Below are 27,670 nucleotides of genomic sequence, written 5' to 3' on the forward strand. Positions count from 1 at the left end.
TCTCGTAGAGCGTCACATATATGTGCGATCCTTTCTTTTGCACTCGTAAAAATTAATTAAAAAGAGGAAACAATTCTACGTTTCCATGTCCTCGGCCGGCACGTGAGAGCACTGCCGCTGGTCGAATCGCTGACGAGATGCGAAGATCGAATGAGTAATCAATCGCAAATTGTATTTCACTGTCTCGTCCTCTAGATCATTATACGTAGTACCGCGGTACTGATTGTTCCGCCACAGAATTTTAAAACCAAGAGTTTTTTGACGCCACCATCAGGTGTCTCTATGTTGTTTCCTTCCATCACGCCATTACGTTGTTCTGTGCGTTCTGCTACACATCGTATTGTCGCGAAAAAGAAAAAAAACAAAGTTAAAAAATGGATTTATCATCATCGAACTCTACATCATCCGAAGGAGATCGACGTCGTAATAAGAAGAGGAAAAAGTCTGCAACGAAAAAACTTCGACGGGAAGTTAAAAAACTGAAAAAAGATCTGGCAAAAATGAAGCGTCATCGTTCGCGTGCACCGTCGAGATCGCGCAAGTGAAATAGCTCTTCTACATCGTATGACTCCGAAGTGAGTATCCAGAAGCCAAGACCTCTATTGTTGAGCGTACCCCGAAAGGATCGTCGCACGACAAGGCGTGGCATCATCGGGAGCGTGAGTATAGGGACCGAGAGTCCAGATCTCCCAAAAGGTACAGCTACGAGCGTTATCCGCGAGAAACGCCTAGCATTGACCGGAGCAGAAGGGACGACAGTGAGCGCAGTCGGAGAGGCTCGCCACGATCTCCCCGACGACGCTCTAGATCTAGAAACCGCCGTTCAATAGAAAGGCAAAATGGAGGCAATCGAAACGGTGCCGTTGATCCTGTGAACAAAAATGCAGCTAACGCAACACAGTCGATAACTGAAGAGCAGAAGTTGCTCAATCTATTAGGAGATGGCCCTCCTCCTGAATGTTCGTACAGTGCTACCATCCATGGATCAATTGCCGAGTTATGGACCAAAATACTCCAAGCAGGTGTGTCAAAAGAGACTTTATAATATAATGGCGTGATGGAAGGAAACAACATAGAGACACCTGATGGTGGCGCCAAAAAACTCTTGGTTTTAAAATTCTGTGGCGGAACAATCAGTACCGCGGTACTACGTATAATGATCTAGAGGGCACTTAAGGTAATTTCGTTCAATCCTGTAATTTTCTCGAATAACGACTAATATCCTAATAGAAAAACTGTCTTTTTTTAATATAAGAAAATTTTTTTAATTAATTTAATATAAAAAATGGACAGATAAAGTATTGATTATATATATATACACACTACTTTATATTACTTCTTAATGAGAGAAGTAGAACTGTACATAATTTTTAGTAGCTTTTGATATAATACATACGCGTGTAGGGGTGTGTCAGTAATTGAATGTCGTTAAATGTCGATTATTGGCTTGAACCAATCAAATCCTTTGGACGACTCAGTCGACAATGTGGCTTCGAAAATTCTCTCTGATTCGAAACGATTGATGAGCAAACGTGTCCTCTATTTATGTATGTACATGGTTAACACTACGTGATTTTCATTTGCTCGTGTACTAGCTCTAATGCCATAACAGCAAAGGCAACGTTTGCTTTTCGTTAATAATTTATTTTTGTTACAATTCTAGTACAATTTAAAAACTCAAAAATTAACAATAAAATATATTTTAAAATTTAAAATTGAATGCGATTATAATAATTGTAGGAGAAGGTGAGGGAATTTGAGCCCCTTAAAGAAAATGATTTAAAAAACCAACTTATTGTTATAATAAAATATTGTTTTGGTCATTTTTTACTCCTTTTGTTATTGTAATACATAAATTTTTAGAACTTGATTTTTTGATGTATCTTTACGTTTTTCGACCTCAAAAATCCAAAAATCATATTTTTAAAAAATGTCATTTCGTGTGTGTGTATATATACACTACATTTTCTTAAATATCTCGAATACTATAAGAGCTAAAGGGATAAATTTTTTTTAAATTGTGGGTCTCAATGGCATCTTTTGAGACGTTAGCGAACATTCTACTGATATTTTATTCAAAGTTATTGAATGTTTAAAAATTAAAGAAAAACGTTTTTTGCCCATTACTTAAAAAAATGTATTGACACCAATAAATATTTATCTCCAGTTTTGTAGAGTTTTTCAAGCCTTTTGCCTTATTTATTAAAAAATATGAATTTTTGAAGAAAATAAAGAACAAAAAAGTAAGTTTGCAAAAAAAAATTTTTAAAAATGCATTTTCTTCCATTACCCCACCTGTGCGGTATTGGGAGATCTTACTTGAAATTCCAAAAAAATGATATAATTTATATTTTCTTTGGATATTTTTCTTATTTTGTCAATAGTTATCGACAGATAAACATTTTACCAAATATTTAAGATATAAAAAAGACCTACAGATTCTTTAATCTTAAAATATCCAATAATAACACATTCTAGACAATAAAACACAAATATTGATTCGTAGCAATTAAGTATGAATCTTGTTCAATTTTCAAAAAAACAAGAAAAGCCATATCGAGGTAACGAAACTCTGCTGGCTGAAATAATTCTCTTATTACCCCAAAGAATTTTCACAGTCCACAATTTGAAAAAAAAAGAAAAACATAAACAAATTTAATTATTACCTCTATTTTTATTTATGTATCTAAATCTACATACATTTATTTCTAATAAAATCACAAAATATAATTAAATAATAAATTTTTAACTATTTACTTTGATCTCCAGAAATATTTTCCATTTAAGAAGAAAAACTCGAAAACTTGATTTTTCTTGTAGTTTCTACAAATCTGTCAGAAATGTGACCGTTTGTCTGTTCGTATGACATATATTGAACATGAATTTGAAAAAAAGTTAAAAATATTAAATATTTTTAAAGTTATATTCTGTCAAAGTGATGTCCTTTTAAAAAACATGATTTGCGGTGAACACGACTATGGAAATCTGGCTCATGTGAAATAAAAAATTCAAATGGATTTACATTTATTTAACGATTATTTAGTCCTTGACGGAGCGATTTAAAAAAACTTTTTGACAAAATGGCGACCTGTCAAAGTTTAACTTTCGATTTTCCTCAAAAAATCGGTCGTTTTTCAGATATAAAAAGAAAAGTTTTGTGTTATGTCATATTTTAAATAATTTTTAATTTTACCTAAGCAGAACTTAGAATTGTTCCTTATTCTAATTCCTCAATTTAACTTAGCTAAATTAACTAAGTTGGGAAGAGGTTTATTAAATGAATGATTTAAAAAAATACAATATGCAAATTATTTATTTAAAAATGCTGAATGTTCTCAATTATTATTATTACAAGACAATCAAACAATTATTAAATCTATTTAATAAGATTTGGTAAAACTACCTTATTTTATGTTGCGGTGGAGTTTCCAAATTTTCTTCGTGAGTTTTGATGATTCGGTATTCTATTGATTTTTTACGACCGCTCGTAAAAGTTCTTTATTGATGGGTGTCACTGTTGAAACATAGATTTTTAACTTCCGTATATATTAGAACTGTATTTTAACACATAAACTCCGTACGTATAATTTTTGGGACTGCCTTCGTAGTGAAAGGTTTCCCTTTATATATTAATATTTTCCAATGTATTTCTCGCGGCGGTACTAGCTCGCCTTTTTGGGTTAGATTCAAAATCGGTACCTCACAGACACGAAAAGTGTTTATTGCTTTTTTCTATGTGTTGGTGACTCTATATGTTGATTTCCTTGTTTGTAGATTGTCTTTCATAATTCCAAATATCAAGAACATTACAATTTTAAGAAATATTATAATTTTATATATTGATTATTTTTAATATATTTTAACATTCATTATGATTATTTCGTTATTAACATTATTATTTATTTATACATTTAATATTTATAAACAATTGATTTACTCTCAAATATTCGTTTTATTCACAAATACCTGTCTACTCATAAGCAATCATTTATTCATAAATATATTTGTTTATTTGTAAATAATTATCGATTTATAAATATATTTGTTTATTTATAAACAATTGTTTATTCACAAATATTTGTTTACAAATATTTGTTTATTTAAAAACAATTATTTATTTACAAATATATTTATTAATTTAAAAAATTAATTTTACATAAACATTTATTTATTTAATTTATTTATTGACAATAATTATTAATAATAATTATTATTTTTCCATAGCAAAAATGTTACGAAGACGTGACATTTGCATAAAAAAATTAATCCTTCGATCAAGGACTAGATTATTATGTATCGAAAAGCATGTTAAATTTAATGACAATCGGTTCAGTAGTTTTCAAGTGATAGTGATCACCGACTTCAAAAATGTAGTTTTGAGAAAAACGTGTTTGAAGTTTTAACTTCCTTTTAATGAAGGTTGAATTTTTTTTTGAAATCAGATAGAATCATCAATTTTTTGACCATATAATAATTCTTCTGCAGATGAAGCTGCTTCCAAAATCCCAATTTAAATATAAATGTATTGTTGATTGATCAATTGCTGACTCGAATTTTTTTCGTTAATTCGAAGAATTGGTTTAGGATTGATTTTAGGCTGAGGTTGTCATCATATTAAATAAACAGTTATCTTCATATTTAATATAAAATTAATTATATTTAATTATAAAGAACATAACTTGTGAACCGATACATTTGTGAGTGATAGAATGATCTGTACTAATTGTTTTGGAAATTGAAAATTATCTGAATTGGAAGGGAGAGGATGTCACTGGACATGGAAGGGATATTTTCAAAAGGCGTAGGCGTGGTTAAAATTTACGGGTTACGGAATATAGACGGAAGAAGTAAGTATGGAATGCTATTATCAAGGGTCAAATATATATGCTTGTGGGATTAGGATCAGGGCTGGATATGGTTCTAATAGCATCGATAAGTAATTTGTTTTATAGTCGTATAAACTGTACCTAAGAAGATGTCGGACATACCTATTTGTAAAAAAAATAAACAGCAATAAAGCGATAAAAAGATCATCCTAAAGGACTCAAAATTGTCACGCTTAGAGAAAATAAACGGAATAATAAAATTGAAAACTTGGGACTCAACAGATATAAAGACCCACACGGCAGTTAGCCTGTTCTCAACCGACCTGGCGCGTCTCCCTTTCAACCTGTATATCTCATTCAATTTTTACCGGATCATCATAAAAATTTGTAGACATATTTCTAAAAACATATCCTTTAAGAAAATGCAAAAAAAAGAACTATAGATTCACTATTGGCCTATTTTCTGGATAAAATCTTAAAATATATTAAAAAAATATCAAAGTTGTTGCATTAAAGTTTTTGACTCATCGTTAATTCCACGCCGATCTCTTAAAGAACCTCGGCTTGATATCACAGGATTTGACAAAATTTAATTTGATTTATTAATTCAATTTTTCAATTGTCACTCACATTCTCTGTGCAAAGCAAAAAGAGAATGATCGTATCCAGGAAGATGTCTACCAAAAGACTTCGCTTATTAGTGACCTCTCCTCCAGTTGAGCATCATGAATTAAAAATAAAATTTTTATTAATTACATCGATAAATTATTCGATTGTCGGAAACATTCTCTTACGACAATAGTAAGTTTAGTTTTTAGGTGAGCGTAGCGCTATAGTATACCACCAACGCGCCGTCTATAATGAATATGGCTGCCCTATTATTGCTTCGACACGACAAAGACAGTATTAGTCTTCGTCTCCCTAGCACTCTTGAATAATCGGGAATCACTTCCAATTATATGTGCCAGAAAGCTCTTCCCTTGAGGACTTGGGTCATTCATCTGTCTTTGATATTTTATTTCGTCTCAATTGATCCAGATAGTATCCGTAGTTTTAAGCAAAATGAAACAAAAGTAAACCGAGAGTTACAGAACTTTTGAATCAGAAAAATTTATTGTCGATGATATGACGAATTAGTAGATTTGACCGCAAGTTTATTAAATATTAAATAGAATCAAATAAAAGGAAGTGGATAAGCAGGGAAAGCTTGATTCCCGTTTTAACGTAGTCTATACTTTAATATTATTACTTCTATAATCAAATAATTTAATTAATTTATTATTTGTACACAGCTAAAAAATTGTCCGTGTTATAATATCAAAACAAATTTATAATCTTTAATATTCTTTAATACAATGTTTAATTTTTTATATACATTGTACATAATTTCTGAAATTAATTTTTATTAAAAAACATAAACAATAAGTGCTCCATAAGGTTTTCTTAAATTAATTTAACCAAAAAGTTAGTTTGAACTTTTTTATAATACTTGAGAAGTTGCTCAAGTGAGAAACAATTCAATGAGTCTGCTTAATTAGAAGAAAATTTTATGAGATTACTTTGGTATTTCTTAAAAACTTTTCTTTAGTGACATCGTTGATTTATTTGTAAAATAGAACAACTTAGAGAGAACTTTAACATTAAAGGCGTAGTAGTTCATATAGCAGCGAGCTATATGGTTTAGTTTGCGTAGGAATGACATGAACTAAAGTAAAAGAAGGAGGGTGAAACACGCTACTGCGGACCAGAAAGTCACTTACAGACGAAGCCTTGAAGTTGCTTTTTGACCCTCAGAGTCACGATCCCAAGAGGTAAGTCTTGTTTGACTTTGAATAAGAAAAACATAAAGTCAGTTACATGTGCTTACCCAAAATCGATTGTGGAGACCTAGTTGTAATATTACCTTTTATCTTGAAAACGGTTATAAAATTATTTTACAAAGTATCAAAATTTAAATTTCTTATATGTTAAAAACGAATTAAACATTTTTTATAACAATTATGTTCACTATCAATCATTCTATGATTTTATTTTTTTATGAAATTTATGAGTTCAACTTCTCCTTTTCTTCAGTTTCTCAATAACTCAAAATAATTTTTAAACAATGGAATTGTTCATAAAAAAATATTTCCTTCAGACAAATATTAAAATTGCACTTCAGAGTATTTCAAATCGAAAATACAAGTTTATTTAACCAAAAAATTTTGTAAGTATTGAAAAAATAGAATTCCGATTTTTGATAGCAGACTATTCTTAAGTTAAGGCAAAGCATGTGTAATATTTATAATAATAAACTAAGAACAATTATAATTTACAATATTTTATTAAAATTGCTAGGAGAATAGTTCGCGATGTAACACATCTTCTTTATATAACTGTACGAAAAACATCAAGTCGTTAGCCTTGTAGCTGGATTCAGTCCGATTGTTCTGGCAGTCGTTATGGTTTAATGCGTTAGACACCGTCGTAATATGAATTCATTGCTTAGTGAAAATGGTGGGCATTCACTCGTGTAAACATTGTTCGCCACGCCAGCTAACATGAAATTCAATCTTCCAAACCTTGACAGTACTTGAATCTTTTGGTTCTCTGTATGAGATAATGAGAGAAAGAGAGTTGTAACGGGACAAAGAAATTTAATGAACTTCATAAAGCTCCTGACAAGAATAAAGTTTACTAGGCTATACGTTTACATATAAGGGTTTAGCAACACGCGTACTTTTTATATAGATAAATCATAATATTAAAAAAAATTAATTAAAATTTTTTTTAATTGATTATTTAGGACATTTTGCGAACATTAAATAGTAATTATCATACAATCTTCTTTTATATGTCTGGAAAGCAACTATAAACGTAAAACTTTATGTAAAATGAAACATTTTTTTCAAGTCAACTTTTTGTTTAGTTATTAAAAGCTGATAAGATTATGAAAAGAATGACACCTTAAACAAGAGGTTACATCAATTTTTAAGTCAGATAATTATGAAAACATAAATTTCACTGTTAGCGGGATTTTTCCTATTCGAAAGGCAAGGTCCACAATTTATTATAAATATCTTGTAGGAATTGAGTACCTGATTTCTGTACGCAGAGTGAACTGAAACATATTTATTGGATTCAAAGGTAAACAAAAAATGGACTCACAAACCAGCTCGGTGGTCTTGAAGTAAAATAAAGTATTTTTACGTCGACAAAAAAAGTCATTTATACTTTCTTTTAAAGCATCATCTCAAGATTCAAAATCAACAAAAAAAGAAATCTTACCCGCGTGGAAATGGAATATGGGCAAAAATCAGAAAAATCAACAGTAAAATAAAAAAAATTAATTTTCCCATGGATTCCAAGATTTTAGTAATTGTTTAAAATCTGTAAAATTAAAAATAATTTTTCTAATGGTTCGCAATATTTTTACAATGGTCCATATTCAGTAAAATTAAAAAAATTTATTTTCCCATGGTTTCCAAGATTTTAGCAATGGTAAAAAAATGTAAATATCCCATGGTTTCCAAGATTTTAGCAAATGTTCAAAAATTCGTAAAATTTAAAAATTATTTGTCCATGGTTTCTAAGATTTTATAAATGGTCGAAAATCGGTAAAATTAAAAAAAAATTTCCCATGGTTTCCAAGATTTTAGCAATGCTCAAAAATCCGTTTAATTAAAAAATAAATTCCCAGAGTTTGCAATATTTTATCAATGGTCAAAAATCTGTAAAATTAAAAGAAAAATTTCCTATATTTCGCAAGATTTTAGCAATGATCCATAATCAGTAAAATTGGAAAAGATTGTCGTTCAATGCTTATGTGGTACTAGACTCAAGGTTAATCAATTTATATTTTAACCAATTGATATTTAAATACGAAAAATACAAACCAGACGCAAAAAATTTTAGGGGCATGATTATTCCATAAAAATAATTAGTTTTAATTTCATTTTAAAGAATTTTATTTAATATAATTCTTTTTTAACCGAATTACATAAGTGGGTTTCAGTGTATTCAATTAATTTTTAATCCTTAAAATAGGAGTTTCTTTTACTAACGAGTCGTCCATAAATTACGTAAGGCATTTTTCTTAAAGGGTATAGGGGGTTAAGGATACAAAAAGTGCCGTTGCAGGTATTCTGTTCAAATTGACACCATATATTGCTACCCCTATGAATATAAAATTCTGCAAGTATGAACCCATAATTCGAATTTTTGGGGGAGTTATGGTGGGGGAAAGGAAAATAAAGAAATCCATTTTTCTCGAAAACTACTGAAACGATTTTAATGAGCTTTGAATATGTTATACATGTCGCTAAGACAATTCTAAAAAAAAATCTCAAAATTTTTTTTTGAAAAAAAGTCAAAAAAAATTAATTTTGAAATTTTCAAAAATTTTTTTTGGGGTGATTTTTTGAAGTGACCACTTTACTTTTTTTTAAAAGTTACCTTATAAAATCCCCTTTAACATATATTTTTTTCAGATTTTTAAAAAATGTAGTTTTTGAATAATTTAACGAAAACCATCGTCGCGCTACATGACGCAGCGCGCACAGTGTGCTGATGCAGTATACGGGTGTTCCAAAAGTATTGAAACTTTCAAATATCTCGAAAAGTACGAATTTTTGTAAAAAATGTTCAAGACAAAAGTTGTTCCAAACAAAAAGATGTACATCTTTGAAACCAAAAAATTGGGCCCGGAGCCCAATGTTGGGCCCTACAATGAAAGAAGTGGTTTTCTTAAATAAGACCACTAATTTTCAGTATCAAATTCGTAATCCCCATGAAATTCTGCGTTCAGACATGTGGTAAAAGTGCCCAAAATATTGGGCCCAATCCAAGATATTGGGTCCAAAATTTAACAACAGATAAATAAATTTTAGAAAATCGCATCTTGGAGGGATTTTGAGATCACAGGATTAGAAATTGGAAGCTAATTTTTAAATTGGGAATAGAGCCCAATGTAAGATTCCGCCGCCCAATGTGAGACCCACAGTAAAAAAAATTAGTTGTCTTGAATAAAACCTATTAATTTTCAGTATCCAATTCGTAATCCCCATGAATTTCTTGGGTTAGACTTGTAGTAAAAATGACAAAAATATTGGGCCCAATGTCTGGGATTAGGCCCAACATTTTTCGTTAAATAAATAAATTTAAAAAATCGCATCTTTAAGAGTTTTTGGGGTCATAGGATTAGAGATTCGAAGATAATTTTCAAATTGTACACAAAGCCCAATGTAAGATTCCGCGGCCCAATGTGAGACCCACCTTAAAAAAATTAGTTGTTTAAATAAAACCCACTAATTTTCAGTATCCATTTCAGAATCGTTATGAAATTCTGGGTTTAAACTTGTAGTACAAAAGCCAAAAAATATTGGGCCCAATGTCTGGGATTAGGCCCAACATTTTTCGTTAAATAAATAAATTTAAAAAATCGCATCTTTAAGAGTTTTTGGGGTCATAGGATTAGAGATTCGAAGATAATTTTCAAATTGTACACAAAGCCCAATGTAAGATTCCGCGGCCCAATGTGAGACCCACCTTAAAAAAATTAGTTGTTTAAATAAAACCCACTAATTTTCAGTATCCATTTCAGAATCGTTATGAAATTCTGGGTTTAAACTTGTAGTACAAAAGCCAAAAAATATTGGGCCCAATGTCTGGGATTAGGCCCAACATTTTTCGTTAAATAAATAAATTTATAAAATCGCATCTTTTGTAGTTTTTGGGGTCACAGGATTAAAAATTCAAAGCTACTTTTCAAATTTGGCACAGAGCCCAATGTAAGATTTCGCAGCCCAATGTGAAGCAGAAAAAAAATTAGTTTTCTTCTATTTCGTAATCGTTATGAAATTCTGGGCTTAGACTTGTGGTACAAATTCCAAAAATATTGGGCCCTCACATTGGGATGCAGAATCTTACATCGGGCTCTATGCTCAATTTCTAATCCTGTGATCTCAAAATTTCTCCAAGATGCGATTTTTTAAAATTTATTTATCTGTTGATAAATTTTGGACCCAATATCTTGGATTGGGCCCAATATTTTGGGCACTTTTACCACATGTCTGAACGCAGAATTTCATGGGGATTACGAATTTGATACTGAAAATTAGTGGTCTTATTTAAGAAAACCACTTCTTTCATTGTAGGGCCCAACATTGGGCTCCGGGCCCAATTTTTTGGTTTCAAAGATGTACATCTTTTTGTTTGGAACAACTTTTGTCTTGAACATTTTTTACAAAAATTCGTACTTTTCGAGATATTTGAAAGTTTCAATACTTTTGGAACACCCGTATACTGCATCAGCACACTGTGCGCGCTGCGTCATGTAGCGCGACGATGGTTTTCGTTAAATTATTCAAAAACTACATTTTTTAAAAATCTGAAAAAAATATATGTTAAAGGGGATTTTATAAGGTAACTTTTAAAAAAAAGTAAAGTGGTCACTTCAAAAAATCACCCCAAAAAAAATTTTTGAAAATTTCAAAATTAATTTTTTTTGACTTTTTTTCAAAAAAAAATTTTGAGATTTTTTTTTAGAATTGTCTTAGCGACATGTATAACATATTCAAAGCTCATTAAAATCGTTTCAGTAGTTTTCGAGAAAAATGGATTTCTTTATTTTCCTTTCCCCCACCATAACTCCCCCAAAAATTCGAATTATGGGTTCATACTTGCAGAATTTTATATTCATAGGGGTAGCAATATATGGTGTCAATTTGAACAGAATACCTGCAACGGCACTTTTTGTATCCTTAACCCCCTATACCCTTTTAACCCATGTACCCACGACTGTAAGGCTCCTTAAGTTTTTGACCCACCCACCCCCCTATCTTACGTAATTTTTTTCTCATGTATTTTCTTACTGGAATTGATAATTAAAAATTTAAAATCATTGCAGAAATTTGTTTAATTGAATATTAATTTAAAATATTACTTACCGAATGTCGGTAAAACAGGAAAGTGACCATATAAAAAGTTACCGACACGGAAACCTACATTACCAACTGTCGGTAAAACAGAAAAATGGTGATATAAAAATAACCGACACGGAAACCTACATTACCAACTGTCGGTAAAACAGAAAAATGGTGATATAAAAATAACCGACATAGAAATCTACATTACCGACTATCGGTAGAACAGAAAATGGCAATTTAAAAAATTACCGATATAGAAATCTACATTATCGACAGTCGGTAAAACAGGAAATTGGCGATATAAATATTACCGATACAGAAATCTGCATTGCCGACTGTCGGTAAAACAGGAAAGTGGCAGCAGTTTACGTTCGATAACGCAATACAGAGAACATAAATCAACAAATTAAAGTTATTTTATGGAATCATTGCACAAGTACGAGTGACAGTTTTTATCATCCATACTTGTCATTAGCGCCACTAAAAAGTAGCTAGCAGTAGCGAATATTTTACCTAACAGTAATACAGAAATTAAACGAAACGTTAGTAGTTTTTGCTTTTGATACCGTTTATTCAACGAAACTAAATTATAATGTACTTTTGATCCGGTTCGTTGAACGTAACAAAAGTAGAATTCATTTTTGATTCCGCTTGTTGACTTTAATATGATATGAACAAAGGTGGATTCTGGATCGATTGACGAATTTCGAAAAGTGAAAAATAATAAATGAATTAGAATTATGTAATTAATCAAAGAATAATATTCTGACTAGTCAGCGATTTAAGAAATTATATGTGCCGAAAAATTAGAAATCAGTAATGAAAATTGAATTTATGCGCACAAATGAAAAGAAATCCATCCCCGTTCTATTCTTTTATTTTAATAATTAAAATTTTCTATTTATACACGACCAAATACTATTTATTTATTGTGCTTATGGCAATCGAACATACATTAGTAGCCATAAAAAGGACAACAAAATGCAAAGTAAATCTAAATATTAGCATCTCAACTGGGATAAGTTCCGCTCGTATGGCATTCAAGTGGCCTACTGTATGTTTCAATGAGACTTTAGTTGTATAATCCTATTATGCATCCCACTCGTCACGCACTATGAGTTATTGCAGTATAATTTCACGGTTCGCACGTAATGCTATTGAGAGTATATATCTCATATCAAATACGTTTTGCCAAATTATCGACAATGCTTGAGATATTGTAGTCAATGCCGGAAGTGAATGGTCAAATCAAAACATCCATGGAGAAGGGACAACTTCCCATTTATTATGGGTAATGACAAATGTAAGCAACAGTACATTCTGTATACATACATTGAGTTAAATTTTTAAGCAATGTAATTTTAAATTACATTGGATTTTTAAATTACAATACCGATAATTTAAAATTCCATAACAATGTTCAGTTATAGTTAACATTTTATTTACAAAACTTCAATTTTAAGAAAATCTATTTATCTGTTTTTCTAAGATAGATCCTTAAAATGTATTAAAGATTATTTGATCAAAATAAAAAAATGTAAAAATAAAGAAATATTTTCTATATATCGTAAATATTCAGTTCAAAAATTATAATATCATATTTTATAGGTTAATCTAGAATTAACACCGAGTAGAATTAATTATCCACAAATAATACTAAATTTATTTAAAGCTTCAATTTTACATTCACACATAATTGTACAAGAAATAATTTACATTTTGCATTCAGCTTGTACGCTTCTTGCGAAACTCCGTATAATCAACGCAATGGCTCACGCATGACTGTCTTATTCTCCCTTTTTACCAAAGCCACGTTGCATAAATTGAATCAGTCAATTAACACATTACACGACATCGTGTATATTAAATTAAGGGGGAGGTACATTTGAATGCCTTAAAAAGTATTATTTTCAATTGTATTTTTAAAGTCAAGTCATAATAATAATTTATTCTATATTTATAAAACTCTGATGTTTTATAAAACGAAACAGAAAAAATTATTCGGTTAAATTTTGTTAAATAAACTGTTTAAAAAAATATTTGAAATAAATAATTTTTTTAACAAAAAATATTTTTAAATTTCTTCCTAAGATTAAAAAAATAGTTTTGTTTTTAAATTGTTCAACTGGATCTTAGAAAAAAAATTGATACATCTAAAAATATTACTTGTCAATTTTAACTTATATTTATTATCGGTCTAATATTTTTAGAAACTTATTGTCATTAGACTAGAAGTTAAGAAAATGATATATTTAAAATTAAATTGAAGATTTAGAAACTCTGATTCATTTACAATAAAAAGTTTATAATTGTTAAGTATGAATTTTTTTTTTAATTTTTAGATTCAGTGGATTTTTTATAAATATTGTTTAGTAAACATGTGAACACGATCTTCTTCAAAAATATTCTATTGTCTTGACCTAATTTTTTGGTTCCATGCAACCGAAATGGTTTTATGAAACCATTTGTAACATTCATACATATTTCCTTTAAAAACCATTCGAAAATAAGGATTTCAGTGCAAACGTAGACGATCCCTTTAAATTATTTTTTTAGTTAAGAGTGTTACTTCGTGTGAAACAAATTTGAAACGGTATTTCATTTTTGAGTCATTTGATTTCACTATTTTGTTTATGTGTGAGAACCAATTCTGATTGTCTGTTATAGTTACGTTGGTAAATAAAGTCAATCTGCTAAAGTAAACTCTTGGAAATTTAGCATTCTTCATACATTTCAATTTTTCACTTCAGTTCAAAACTCACTTAAATGAAATCCTGGTGAGAAAGGATGAAAGATGGTTTGCACCAATCTTCATCTTCAAGGCATAATTCGGACACTGTGTCGAGAGTAAAAGAAGTACTACATAGAACGAAGCTTTTATTGTATCAATTTCAGGCAGATGTCTTATATTGCACATACTTCAATCCCATAGAAAAACACACTACCTACTAATAAATTTAAAACTTTCTCTGTCCTTTTTTCAAGTAATTTTAAAATTTATATATCTTATTAAACTATTTTTGTTATATAAATGTTAATAAAATTTTTTTAACTTTTTTTAAAATTTTATCGACGCCCAAATTTCAAAGGATATATAGATTAATAAAATTAAATAATTTGTAATGATTTTAATGATTTAGATAGATACCATTTGAATGATTCTAAGAGCTTTAAAAATTTTTCTTTACTAACGTTGGTAGTGTATATAAATATTATTAATAAAATTTAAACATAGTGGAGTGGAGTGGGTCAAAATTATTAACTTTGGATACTGTCAGCTGTAGCTTTAATTCCTGAACCAATAAAATGCCAATTTAACAAGCGATTTAAAGATTGATATTCAGGCTATACATTTTGTTGCGTTGAGAGTTAAAATAAGTAAAAATAAAATTTAGAATATGTTAGAAAATATTATAGGAAAATAATATTTCAGTGGATAAAGAAAATAGGTTTCACTTTTAACACAAATAAAACTCGTTTAAAAATAAAGCTCGTTTAAGAACATATAATTTGCACAGAAACACAATATACATATGTGAGGTAATGAAAATATGATTGGATCTTTTGTTAATTCCTTTTTAAATTGAAAAAACTGTTTAGTTACATTTTTGTGGAAAAAACGACAAATCAACTGTACTCGACCGTTGTTTATTTTGTACTGAACCTTTTTGGTCCTTCAGGTATATACCGTAGTTATAAACTTAAACTTGTTAGTGTAGGTACAATTTTGTGTGAGTATCTGTGTAAGTGTTTGTGAAAGTATCGTTGTAATTTCTAAATATCCAACAGAATAGCTTATTCTTAATCTTTTTCTACAGGTAAACAAAATAAAGTTGTAAATATTATCGCAAGAAAAACATCAGCATCTGTAACAATTGTAAAACTTTATATTGAGCCATAAGATATAATCCCAAATTTTTAAAAACTTATTTTGGAACATCTTGCATTTTATAACTTTAATCCTCTCATTTTTAAGATAGGTCTGTTGAAATTATTTCGAAGATAAGACTACTCTAATAAAACTAAAAACCTAACCCCTCCACTTGCAATTATACCTGGGTCCAAAAAACCTAAAAAATTATTCTTTATTCTTCTGAATAACCAACGAAAATCAATTTTTCTCCTTTATCATCTAATTTTCTTCTTTGCTCTTTGTGAATGAGAGCGTATGCTGCACATCCAAAAACATGTAAGTGTCCAATATTTGGTTTCTTTCCGTACCATAACTCATATGGTGTTTTTTCTTTAACTTTTGTGGGCAATCTATTTTGCAAGTAGTTGGCCGTGATTGTTGCTTCTCCCCAGTATTTTTTATCTAAATCAGCATCTATAAGCATGCATCGAGACATTTCAAAAAGAGATCTGTTTTTTCTTTCGGCAACACCATTCTGCTGGGGTGAATAAGGTGCTGTGTATTGCATGCGAATACCTTCATCTTTTAAGAAAGATTGCAAATCATTACACAGCCCCACAAAAAAAAAAAAGTGTCATGTACTTTTGACCGGAATACCCTAACCCTATGTATTTTGACGCGCTGAACACGAATCCGAAGTCCGTTTTGCTCCATCACGTCAGGATTTTTTTCTAACCTCAAAAAACATGTCGGATTTTGAGAAGTAGGCGATTTTTTTAAAAATTGATGTATTAACTTCAAACTTGGTATCTGGGGGTTTTTTGTGTCGCTGATTACGAATCTGAAGTTAGATTTTCAAAATCCAAAATGGCGGATCCAATATGGCGGACGAATTTTGAAAAAATTTTAAGATTTACTTCAAACTTGGTATCTAGGGGTTTTTTGGGTCGCTGATTACGAATCTGATGTCAGATTTCCGAAATTCGACATGTCTGATTCAATATTAAGGAATTGTTTTTTAAAAAATTGTCAGATTATTATGAAATTTGGTATCTACAGGTTTTCTAAGTTGCTGACAAGTAACACTAGGGAAGTGCCATACGACGATTTTTCTGAAACTTGGCAGTTTTGTAGTTTTTTAAAAACAATTTGACACGTATGTTTTGTTTTTGCGCAAAATATTCGTAATCAGCGACCCAAAAAACCCCCAGATACAGATAATGGCGTATCTAATATGTCCGATAGAAGTCCATGTTGGATATGCCATTTTGAATTTTTCAAATCTGACATCATATTCGTAATCAGCGACCCAAAAAACCCCCAGATACCAAGTTTGAAGTAAATCTTAAAATTTTTTCAAAATTCGTCCGCCATATTGGATCCGCCATTTTGTATTTTGAAAATCTAACTTCAGATTCGTAATCAGCGACACAAAAAACCCCCAGATACCAAGTTTGAAGTTAATACATCAATTTTTAAAAAAATCGCCTACTTCTCAAAATCCGACATGTTTTTTGAGGTTAGAAAAAAATCCTGACGTGATGGAGCAAAACGGACTTCGGATTCGTGTTCAGCGCGTCAAAATACATAGGGTTAGGGTATTCCGGTCAAAAGTACATGACACTTTTTTTTTTTGTGGGGCTGTGTTATTAATGTACTCCCTTCCTCGATCTGATCTTATAATTTTTGGCTTTTTATCATGTTGTGTTTTCATTAATTGAATGAATTCTTTAATAAAAATTCCAACTTCATTTTTATTTTTCATTAAATAAACTTTAGAAAATCGAGAAAAATCATCAATAATGGTTAAAATATACCTTTTTTTACCTGGGGTTTCTGTTTGCATAGGGCCACAAATATCTGTGTGAATGAGATCCAGTATTGCTTTTGTCTTCTGTAGAGATTCTTTTGGAAACGGTTTACGTGCCATTTTCCCTTTAATACAACATTCACACACTATTTTTGCACCACAATCCTTGAATTGTATACCTGAGGCTACTTCCATTTCTGCTAATAACTTTATTGCTGCTGGGTCTCGGTGTCCAAATCTTCGGTGCCAGGCATGTTGACAATCTTCATGATAATGTTCTTTTATTGCCACTTTACTCGACCCGAACACTTCTATCACTTTTGTTTGATCGCATTTTTGAACTTCATACAAATCTGGAGACAATCTGGCTACAAGATGGATTTTACCGTCCGTTAAAATATGTCAATAATCCTCTTGAAACTGTATTTTGTAACCATCCTTTGCCAATTTTTTCACTGACAATAAATTAGAACTAAAGGTAGGTACATAGAGAACATCACGTATTTCCATTTCAAAACAATTTCCTTCTTTTGAACTCCACTTTATGATGCCTGATCCTATCCCTTTTATATTAGCAGCCTTTTCATCCGCAAGACGAACGAGTCCTTTTTTGCTAGTATCTAATTTTTTGAAAAAATCTTTATTGCGTACCATATGGCTTGTTGCTCCAGAGTCTACAACCCAACTTTCTCCTTCAATTGCTGCTTTTGTCATTTCCATATGTGATTCCTCCCTGGTTATATGACAGTAATCTTCAGTTTTCTCTTCTTTATCTTCGGAAACTTTATTGGCCTTTTGCTGTTTTTCTTTCTATGCTTTATACTTAAAACATTCTTGTTTCGAATGTCCAGGTTTTTAAAAAAAAAAACAATTACCCTTAAATTGCTTTTGACCTTTATCTTTATTGTATGAGGACTTTATAGCTGACTCACTGTTCTGAAGATTTTCTCTTACATCTTTTGCTCCTTTACGCCGTTTATACTCATCGATTAGTTTGCTTTTAATGAATTGGCTTGTAATATCTTCTTCGGGCCTACTCTCTAATGCCGTTACAAGAGTATTACAAGGGCTGATAATTGACTGATATTATTTGAAAAACTATTTATATGAGCTTCCATATCACCTCCTTCAATCAAAACTGAACGACATATTCTTTTTAATAAAAGAACCTTACTTGATAATGTCGACTTTTGGTGATATTCTTTGAGTGCATTCCATGAGTCCTTCGCTTATTTAGCATTCCTGATGTGCAATAATTGATCATCTTCAACAAGAAGTCCTATTCTTGCACGTGCCTTGTCGTCTTTCTTTTTCCACGCGGCTAATTTTGTGGCATCTAAATCATCAGGTTTAGCTTCTTCTAGCACTTCCCATAGATTATCGTCAATCAACATAAGTTCCATTTTGTAACACCACACAGAGTAATTTTCACTATTGAGCTTCGTGATTGCGAACCGGTATCCGGAATTTTCTGCCATAATTGTTCACTTTAATAACTTCACAGTACTGTCAAAAAAATCTGAGTCACTTTAATTGTCAATGTTAATGTCACCAAACAACTGTCAATAATTCCTTATGTTATTCACTTAATTATTGTTATTGTCTTTCACTACACTCTGGGCCCATAACCTGTTAGAAAATATTATAGGAAAATAATATTTTAGTGGATAAAGAAAATAGGTTTCACTTTTAACACAAATAAAACACACTGAAAGCTCGTTTAAGAACATATAATTTGCACAGAAACACAATTTACATATGTGAGGTAATGAAAATATGATTGCATCTTTTGTTAATTCCTTTTTAAATTGAAAAAACTGTTTAGTTACATTTTTGTGGAAAAACGACAAATCAACTGTACTCGACCGTTGTTTATTTTGTACTGAACCTTTTTGGTCCTTCAGGTATATACCGTAGTTATAAACTTAAACTTGTTAGTGTAGGTACAATTTTGTGTGAGTATCTGTGTAAGTGTTTGTGAAAGTATCGTTGTAATTTCTAAATATCCAACAGAATAGCTTATTCTTAATCTTTTTCTAAAGGTAAACAAAATAAAGTTGTAAATATTATCGCAAGAAAAACATCAGCATCTGTAACAATTGTAAAACTTTATATTGAGCCATAAGATATAATCCCAAATTTTTAAAAACTTATTTTGGAACATCTTGCATTTTATAACTTTAATCCTCTCATTTTTAAGATAGGTCTGTTGAAATTATTTCGAAGATAAGAGTACTCTAATAAAACTAAAAACCTAACCCCTCCACTTGCAATTATACCTGGGTCCAAAAAACCTAAAAAATATACCTGTACTAAACACCATGTTACCAACACATTTTGACCACTGTACACAAGCTACCAATGTAATCTTTGACTACGACGACATGACACTTTGCCATAATCGTCAGAACCATTTCTGCTCTCGCTTGAGTAGAATCGAGCAATCACTTTTTCACAAATATTAATTCATCGGTGTACTCAATTTTTACCAACATTAAAATAAATAAATAAATTGTAATTTTTTAAATTATACATGTACATTATCTCACTTCATTTAAACAGCCAAGCAATTTTCTATTAAATGTTTCTTTGCATGAACACATACAATTTCAAGGAAGCATCTCCCGATATCTTCTAGATTGTGGCAAGTAACACTAGAGAAGTACCATTTGCCGATTTTTCTAAAACTTGTCATATTAGTAGTTTTTTGAAAACAATTTGACACATATTTTTTTCCCAATAGCCGATTTAAGGTTAAAAACTACGCTTCAACATTTTTGGGGATGAGTCACATTATTTTGCGAAATGTTATTTAAATTAATGTGCTTTTATTGTTTCTGGCAGTTTTTTGGGTCGCTGATTACGAATCTGATGTCAGATTTGAAAAATTCAAAACAGCGGATCCAATATGACCGATAAGAATCTGTTGTTTCCCAACTTATTCATTTTTTAATAATAAAAGTAATTTTGACGAAATTATAATACTTAGGTTAAGAAAAAAAAATTAAACTTTACAACACTAACATAAATTTTGGGATTATTTTTTATATTTATCTTATTTTTCTTAAATAATTATTAGAGAAATTGTGAGTAAAGTAAATTATTCGTATACAAAATATCTCTTCTAACACTAGAAATCAATTGGTAAGTTCCAATTCAGAAAATGGTACTTCTAAATTATATGGCCATTGTAAAAGAAGGGACTACGTTCAGGAGATTAGGATAATTACTCAAATCCGAATAATATAACCTACACATACACGCTCAGGTTTGTCTATGTACTATAAAATTCATAAAGTGGTATATCAACTTTCAGCTCATCCTTATTTTCTTAAAGTTAACTTTCATTCTAAAAGACTATGGTTTGGGGACGAAGGGTCACCGAGAGGGTGGTTGGCCATTACTAGATTAAGGACGGGTCATATTTGATCTGATGATCATTTTCTAAGGATGGGTTGGAATGGGATTGGAGGTTCGTGCCAAGGAGCACCTTGGCATCATCTGAATCACATTTTATTTGAATGTCCAAAGCTAAGTGTTCGGAGACTATTTTTGATTGAATGTTTTAGGCGAAGATTCACTCAGTGTAGTGTGATCGAAAGAAGTTTTTCTATTAGGGAATTGATTTTCAGTGTCTGTTAGACAGTCGTTGGAAGTAGACAGTGACTACATTTAGCCTCATTCAGTATTTCAAAAAAATGTATTTTGTTAACAGGACTGCATTCTAGTAATTTTTATCATTAAATGCTCTCTACACTAATATCCTAGACATTTCCCTGTCTGTAGAATACGAAGGTACCTTTAAAATATCGCGTTCATGACAAAAGCAAACTAGGGCGTGCAGTCAGTGGTAATTAACTCCAACAAAGACTAGAAGTGAGTTAATTAGATTGAAGGATCAGGTATGTACCAGATACTTTTTCGTGTTGTGAACTAGAAACACTTAGGAACTTTTTTAGGGAAATATCTTAAACCATGGGGCATCTTCAGTCAAAGATGCGTCCCTGAGCTTCGCATCCAGGTGAATGAGATACTCCTCTATTCCTTGTGTCACCTAGGAAAAATGATTTTATAATTTGGTGCTCAATCTCCGACCAGTGACGTAGATTTTTCGATAGACGCCTTAAATTATATAACCACATTTTATTGAGGGAAGTGGATTATCAAATCAATTTGTCAAAGGACTTCATAGGAATCGACTTGCATCATCTCCGCATATGATCATCAGTATTACAAGTATTTCACAATATTGTATAATGAGTGTGAGTAGATTTATGCAAGTCTGTGTGCCGAATGAATGATTTTGTTCAGGGTAATAGATATTAGCGTGATACCGGAAGATATTCTTCATTTCGATTACCATTGATATTACAAGAAAGCAATACTTCATTTCTGTAACAACAAAATATAAACATTTACTGTTCAAACTCATCGAATTATAAATTTTTTTTGTTTAGAAAATGTTGTACTCGCATATTTTAATGACAAATTGAAGACTTTGAAACCATCATACTTTATGTGCTCAATATTCGATGCTTCGGACAACTTTAAAAGTAAAAAAGTAATACTGATATTATTGCGTATAATGAGGTCACAACTTTTTTGAAGGGCAATTCGAAAGGGTTTTAGGCAAAAAAGTCAAAAGTACTTACTCTATCAGAGGTAAATAAATTTTTAACAGAAGCTTCGGACGCTGAATATTTAGCATCTAAGGTAATTTTCATAATTAAATAAAACGAGTATTCTCTAAACTATTAGTATTTCTTTTGACTAAAATTCTTTTTTTTATGTATAGGCCATTCTTATCTTAGGTGTTATCAGTTAAGTTTTCTATATATTTTCTATATTGAATTAATAAAATATAATATAACTATAATTAATAAAGTTTCAAAAATACCACAAACCGTTGCGGAATATTTAAAGTTGGATAACGTTGAATTATATACGGGACATTGCTTCGGACGAACGTCTACAACTTTGTTAACAAGTGCAGGAGCTAATATTACGACCTTAGAAGTCAGATTCTGTGACAGAAGGTTTTATTGAAAATGCTTTTTCAAATAAAAGCAAAACTGCCATACAAATTAAAAAAGGTTGTTCCTCAACGATCGAAACAAATTGCAGAAATAATTGTTTTTGAACCGTCCACAAGTGCAGGCAGTTCTTCGTATGATATATCAAGTCCTAAAATAATTAAACTGTTACTGACATTACAAAAACCGAGTTGAATTATCAAAATGTTTCAAGCGACGAAGTAAAAATCGAGGAAACAGTTTTACACTTTGTAATATTCTATAGTGCCGCTCAGTAAATTTTGCCCACCCTACAGAATTTTGGGCGGTGCAAAAAGTTTTATATTTTTGTTTCTAAAAAAGATAAAACAATAAAATAGTATATTACGATACTAGGCCAGAAAGTTGGATTTCGTGGAGGGCTAGATATATAGGGCCAAGGTGAAGGGAATTAACATTATATTTATTCATAAATCTGGGAATAGTATATTACATTATAAGGGCAGAAAATTCGAAATTCCCGCACCGCAGAAAATTCGAATTTTTTGCCCGTGTAATGTATACTATTTTTTTATATCCGGTCGAAAGTACGCACAATAATTAACTTTTTAAAAAGATTTTAATCGCGTTCCATTGACAGCCGGCCATCTTGTACTTTTGCTCCTTGCTTCAACGCCTCTATCGGCCATTCGCGAAGCTCTAACTTTTTCTCTCTCTCTCTTTTTATTTTAGTCAAGTAAATTTATTTTGATTCCTGACCCGACATTTGCTGCACGAGCGAAGCGAGTACTGCTGGTCGGGGAGGCAGGCATTGAAAAAGCATGTGCAAGAAAAATTATTATTTAATTTTTAAAAAAATGTATTTATTTTTACAATGTTAAATAACATAATATAAAGTTTTCTTCTTTTTTTCTCATATCTCATAAAAATAAAGATTATTCGTAATATTGCCATGGAACACGCAATTTTTGTAATTAACACATGAATCTTGTTTGAAAGCTAAATTAAAATCGCTGTTTTCCAGTTTCTTATTCTCATTTTTTATAACAATAAAAATTATTCGTAATATTGCCATGGAAGACGCAGTTTTCGTATTTAACACAAGAATCTTGGTTGAAAGCTGAATTTATGTCGATGTTTTCTTGTTTTTCATTAAGTGTAAGTTGTAAGGTTTGTTCCTTTGAATTAGTTTTTCCTTCAGCGATTTTCATTTTTTGCGGGGGGTGGTTCACTTTGCAATTGCTTGAATGAAACTTTGACAGGTGGTTTTGTCAAAAAATGCTCCGCTACTTTTGTTTGCTGGTTACTTGGCACATGTATTTTTAGGTTTTTCACTGTTGTAAAATGAGATGTCGATGATTCGGTTGCTGTTGTTTGATTTAATTGATCGATTGCCATTAAATCCTGTTCATCTATTTCAAAATCAGGAAACAAATGTTTCGAAACTTTTTAAAAATTTTTACTTTATATACCTCTAACGGATCCTGATTAATTCTCCCAGTCCCATAACTGCAATTCGCCTCTAATTAATAACCGATTAAGAATATTCTTCCCGGCTGAAAAAACTTGTACAAGAAAATGTACAAGTTCTTGTACATATTCATTAATGAACTTGTATATTTTCTTGTACATGTTCAAATAATGTTCTTGAACAAGTTCAGCATTCGGAATTGAGACATATTCTTGTACCAGAACTTGTACAAGATCCTGGACAAGAAAATATACTTGTACAAGAAAATGTACATGTTCTTGTACATATTTTTTTGTACAGGTTTCATGTAAATTTTTTGTACCAGATGTGGAACATGTTCTTGTACAAGAACATAAATGTGTCATGTAAAAGTACTTGTACATGAAACCTGCACAAAAAAATATGTACAAGAACATGTACATTTTCTTGTACAAGTATATTTTCTTGGACAGGATCTTGTACAAGTTCTGGTACAAGAACATGTCTCAATTCCGGATGCTGAACTTGTTCAAGATCATTACTTGAACATGTACAAGAAAATATACAAGTTCATTAATGAACATGTACAAGAATTTGTACATTTTCTTGTACAAGTTTTTTCAGCCGGGTTTATTATGTGTGGTGTATAGAAAAAGAGAAAAACTTGACATTTCTCCAAAAGTGGATGCGTAAATGAGTTTTTAATGTTATGAAATTTTTTCGTTACAACCTACTTTCGCCCAAAACTTTTTATTCGGTTTAGATCTATCACAAACGCCTACATGTATCCGAGCACCAAACTTTTATAACAAAATTATACATTGAATGACATATTTTGTTCTTTCTACTCCAATTACTGATCCATATGTAAGTAGTGCTATTGGCTGTGTAAAATTCTCGTTAATTGATTGAAATGCAAACACTAAAGTATGATCTGCAATTGCATTAATGCCTGTATTGCCAATATTACTGAGTCCTCTATAATCCATTGTTTTTTGGATCCACTTGAATATTCTTTCTTGTGTATATTTCATCAAACATAAGAATACCATAATGAAAATATTCTGGTTGTTCGTTTAACTTTTCGGCGAAATGTTTTGATATAAAATATCAAAACAATATTTAAACTATAAATTATTTTTTAATAACATTTTTAAATAGCAGATACAATTAAAATTTAAAAAGAATTACCGTCGAATTGTAGTGACACAAAGAAGAGGTAAGAAATTTGATTCACTTAACATCCTCTATGCTGCAGGTAATCTCATGTGCAATAAACGATTTAAAGTACAATCCATTCTTCGGAGTATCTATTTCCTATTGAATTCTTACATTTTGCAGCTTTTAATATTTCTATAATTACTATATGCTTATTTTTTGGAATATTTTTTTTGTTAATTCGGACTCCAATGAAGTTTTTTGTAATAGCTCTAATTTTTCTTTATTTTTTTGGAGTTGCTGCTTAAAAAAGTTTAATCGTACGTTTAATCAACATTTTTGTTTATGCGTGTTCTGTATTTTTTTACTTAATAATTTTAGTTTTTCTTTTTTTTAGGACTCAGTTTTAGTCCAAGTCAAAATTTCGAAAAAATAAAAAAGTTAGGCAATTAAATGAAGCGCAGTGTATTTATGAACCTTCGCGTTTTTATTTTAAAACAATAAGTGTAATTAGTTCATTAGCAATTTGTGAGAAAATCGTGTAATATTTATTAAAATTGTTTTTTAGGTTTAAAAGGTGCATGCCTCAGTTAAATTTATCGATATATTATTTAATGATTTTACTAAGCATTTTCTTTATACAGGTCTTAATTGTCAAAATGGGCCTGTGGGGCAAACCGGCCTATGTCTATTTCCCTTGCAACAGAAATTCACGAAGACTACCTATTGGCTAGAAAACTTCGTGCACGGTTTCGTGAATCTTTGTCCACTTTACGGAGATTTACGAAATTTTACAAAGTTCACCGACAGACGTTTCTTCGTGAACGACAGCAATTAGTTGAAAATATTTGTTTTATAATAAATAAGATGTTTCTTTAATTGAAATTTAATCCTTTATTATTATTTTTCTTATTGGGAAGATTGTTTATTGATTTTTTATATTTAGTGACGTTTTCCTTACAATTAATTCTCTAAACAAACAAACAAAAATAAACTGGCAAGTTTACCTCAGGGGAGGGGCAAACCAGCCAGTTTGCAAATTTTTTTAAAATTGATGCAGCAGCTAAACAATACATTTTAAGGTACATGTGTCTCTAGGTAAAAGTTGCGCAATTAGATGACCTTTCCAACAAGCTATTATAAAAGGTTTTTCATTAGTTTCTTTAGTTACTAGAGCTTTACAACTGTTAACATGGCCGGTTTGCCCCAGTCTCCCCTATGTTTATATGAAGGGGGAATTTACTAGTTAAAAACGTGTACTCTTGACTACCGGTATATTTTTTTTGTTTTTCGTAGGATGTAAAAAAATCTGCTACACCAAGGAGGGAATTGCAACTCCAAGGATCAGACGCCTTGGAGCCCGACTCTCCAGGTTGTGCGAGGTTTAGCTTTCTCCTGCAGACTCGCTAAAAGAAACATCCTTTGGCTGGACACTTTTCACTACGGAACTACCGTCTGGCTTTAAACTGTGAAGGTCCCTGGGATTTCGCTTGCGCGACCATGCCTTTTGCCAATCTTCCTGGCTTATTTATTTTTCGTACGAGCGAGAGTCTTCTTAGCTTCCTCTAGGGCTGACTTGAAGACTCCGCATCCTCCACTGCCTGCGACGTGATTCGTACTGATTTTTTCGTCGCTCAATTTCTTGCATAAGAAGCAGCTTGGGCTCTTCTTACAGTCCGCATACTTATGATCGGCTTCTTCGCATCTGAAACACGCAGCCGATCTATCTTCTGCTGCACAACTCCTTGCTATATGGCCATAGCCAAGACATCGATGACACCGTAGTACCATCACTCTTCTTTTAATTGGGCAGCACATAAAACCCACTTTTATGTGCCCCAATTTTTCTAATCTGTCCGCTTCATCTAGGTTGGTGACAACAACCGCGAGCTTCATTCCTCTGCGATTGGGTCCTAGGACCGTCACTTTCCAATTCCTCTATCTAACACTTCCTGTATCTCATCTAACTCAGTAAGGCAATCCAAATCGCGGATCTCCAATGTGACTCTTCGATCGACCAACTGTACCTTGCCCATACCTTCAACCGCCTTGGTAACCTCTGCGGCGAATGCTTCCTTGTTTGCATCTCCTCCAATTTTGATGAGGAGATCCCCTTTCTTTGTAGCTCTTGCTGCTACCACTCTGGTATGGCTGGCGTCTGGGTTTACTTCCTTTCGGAGTTTGCTCAAAACGTCAGCATACGTACTCCCCTTCGCAACCTTGATGACCATGGTAGATGCACTTCCTCTTCTTCGGCTATCCCTTACCACAGTGGTCTGTGGTACTTCGAAATCTCCTCTAGCCTCATCCACAATGATAGATGGTACATTCAAAACAGTGTTGCCCTCCTGCATCCACGGGCCACTGGCCATCGCCCCCACGCTAAGCGCTTGACGATTGGAACCAGAGAGGGATTTAGCGTTTGCATTACCCTGCAGGTACTCTTCTTTTTTACAGTCGTTCATCATGTCATCATGTTTTGTCCCGTATCGTGGGATCTTCGGGCGTCTACAGGGTACTACCATCTCGCCAGGATGGGCCCAGAACCTCCTCCGTTAGTTACAATGACGTAAACGCCAATGATATCCAGGGTCACTTGAACTATACCAGGGGCATAGCTCGGAAGTGGAGGTCGATATATCTCTCACGGGTCGGC

The 27,670-nt window shown here is 31.6% G+C and overlaps 2 protein-coding genes across 2 annotated transcripts; one reads left to right on the top strand and one right to left on the bottom strand.

Moving 5' to 3' along the window:
- Positions 1-374: 374 nt before the first annotated feature.
- Positions 375-15,632, top strand: LOC127285706 (serine/arginine repetitive matrix protein 4-like). Its single transcript, XM_051311844.1, has 3 exons — positions 375-537; positions 591-1,022; positions 15,550-15,632. Exons 1-3 carry the CDS (start codon positions 375-377, stop codon positions 15,630-15,632), a joined length of 678 nt encoding a protein of 225 aa, XP_051167801.1.
- A 10,906-nt stretch (positions 15,633-26,538) lies between these two features.
- On the bottom strand, positions 26,539-26,910 carry LOC127285707 (CCHC-type zinc finger nucleic acid binding protein-like). Its single transcript, XM_051311845.1, has one exon. The coding sequence runs from the start codon at positions 26,908-26,910 to the stop codon at positions 26,539-26,541; it is 372 nt and encodes a 123-aa protein (XP_051167802.1).
- Between the last annotated feature and the right edge of the window lie 760 nt (positions 26,911-27,670).

The sequence above is a fragment of the Leptopilina boulardi genome, unplaced genomic scaffold, assembly GCF_019393585.1.
Source record: "Leptopilina boulardi isolate dan_hultmark-lab unplaced genomic scaffold, ZJU_Lbou_2.1 LbouV2_341, whole genome shotgun sequence".
Classification (NCBI taxonomy): domain Eukaryota; kingdom Metazoa; phylum Arthropoda; class Insecta; order Hymenoptera; family Figitidae; genus Leptopilina; species Leptopilina boulardi.

Coding starts and splice junctions, on each gene's coding strand:
- LOC127285706 (XM_051311844.1), top strand. CDS start 375: ATGGATTTATCATCATCGAACTCTACATCATCCGAAGGAGATCGACGT. Junction 538..590: donor GCGTGCACCGTCGAGATCGC/GCAAGTGAAATA, acceptor AGTATCCAGAAG/CCAAGACCTCTATTGTTGAG. Junction 1,023..15,549: donor GACCAAAATACTCCAAGCAG/GTGTGTCAAAAG, acceptor CTTTTTCTACAG/GTAAACAAAATAAAGTTGTA.
- LOC127285707 (XM_051311845.1), bottom strand. CDS start 26,910: ATGAAGCTCGCGGTTGTTGTCACCAACCTAGATGAAGCGGACAGATTA.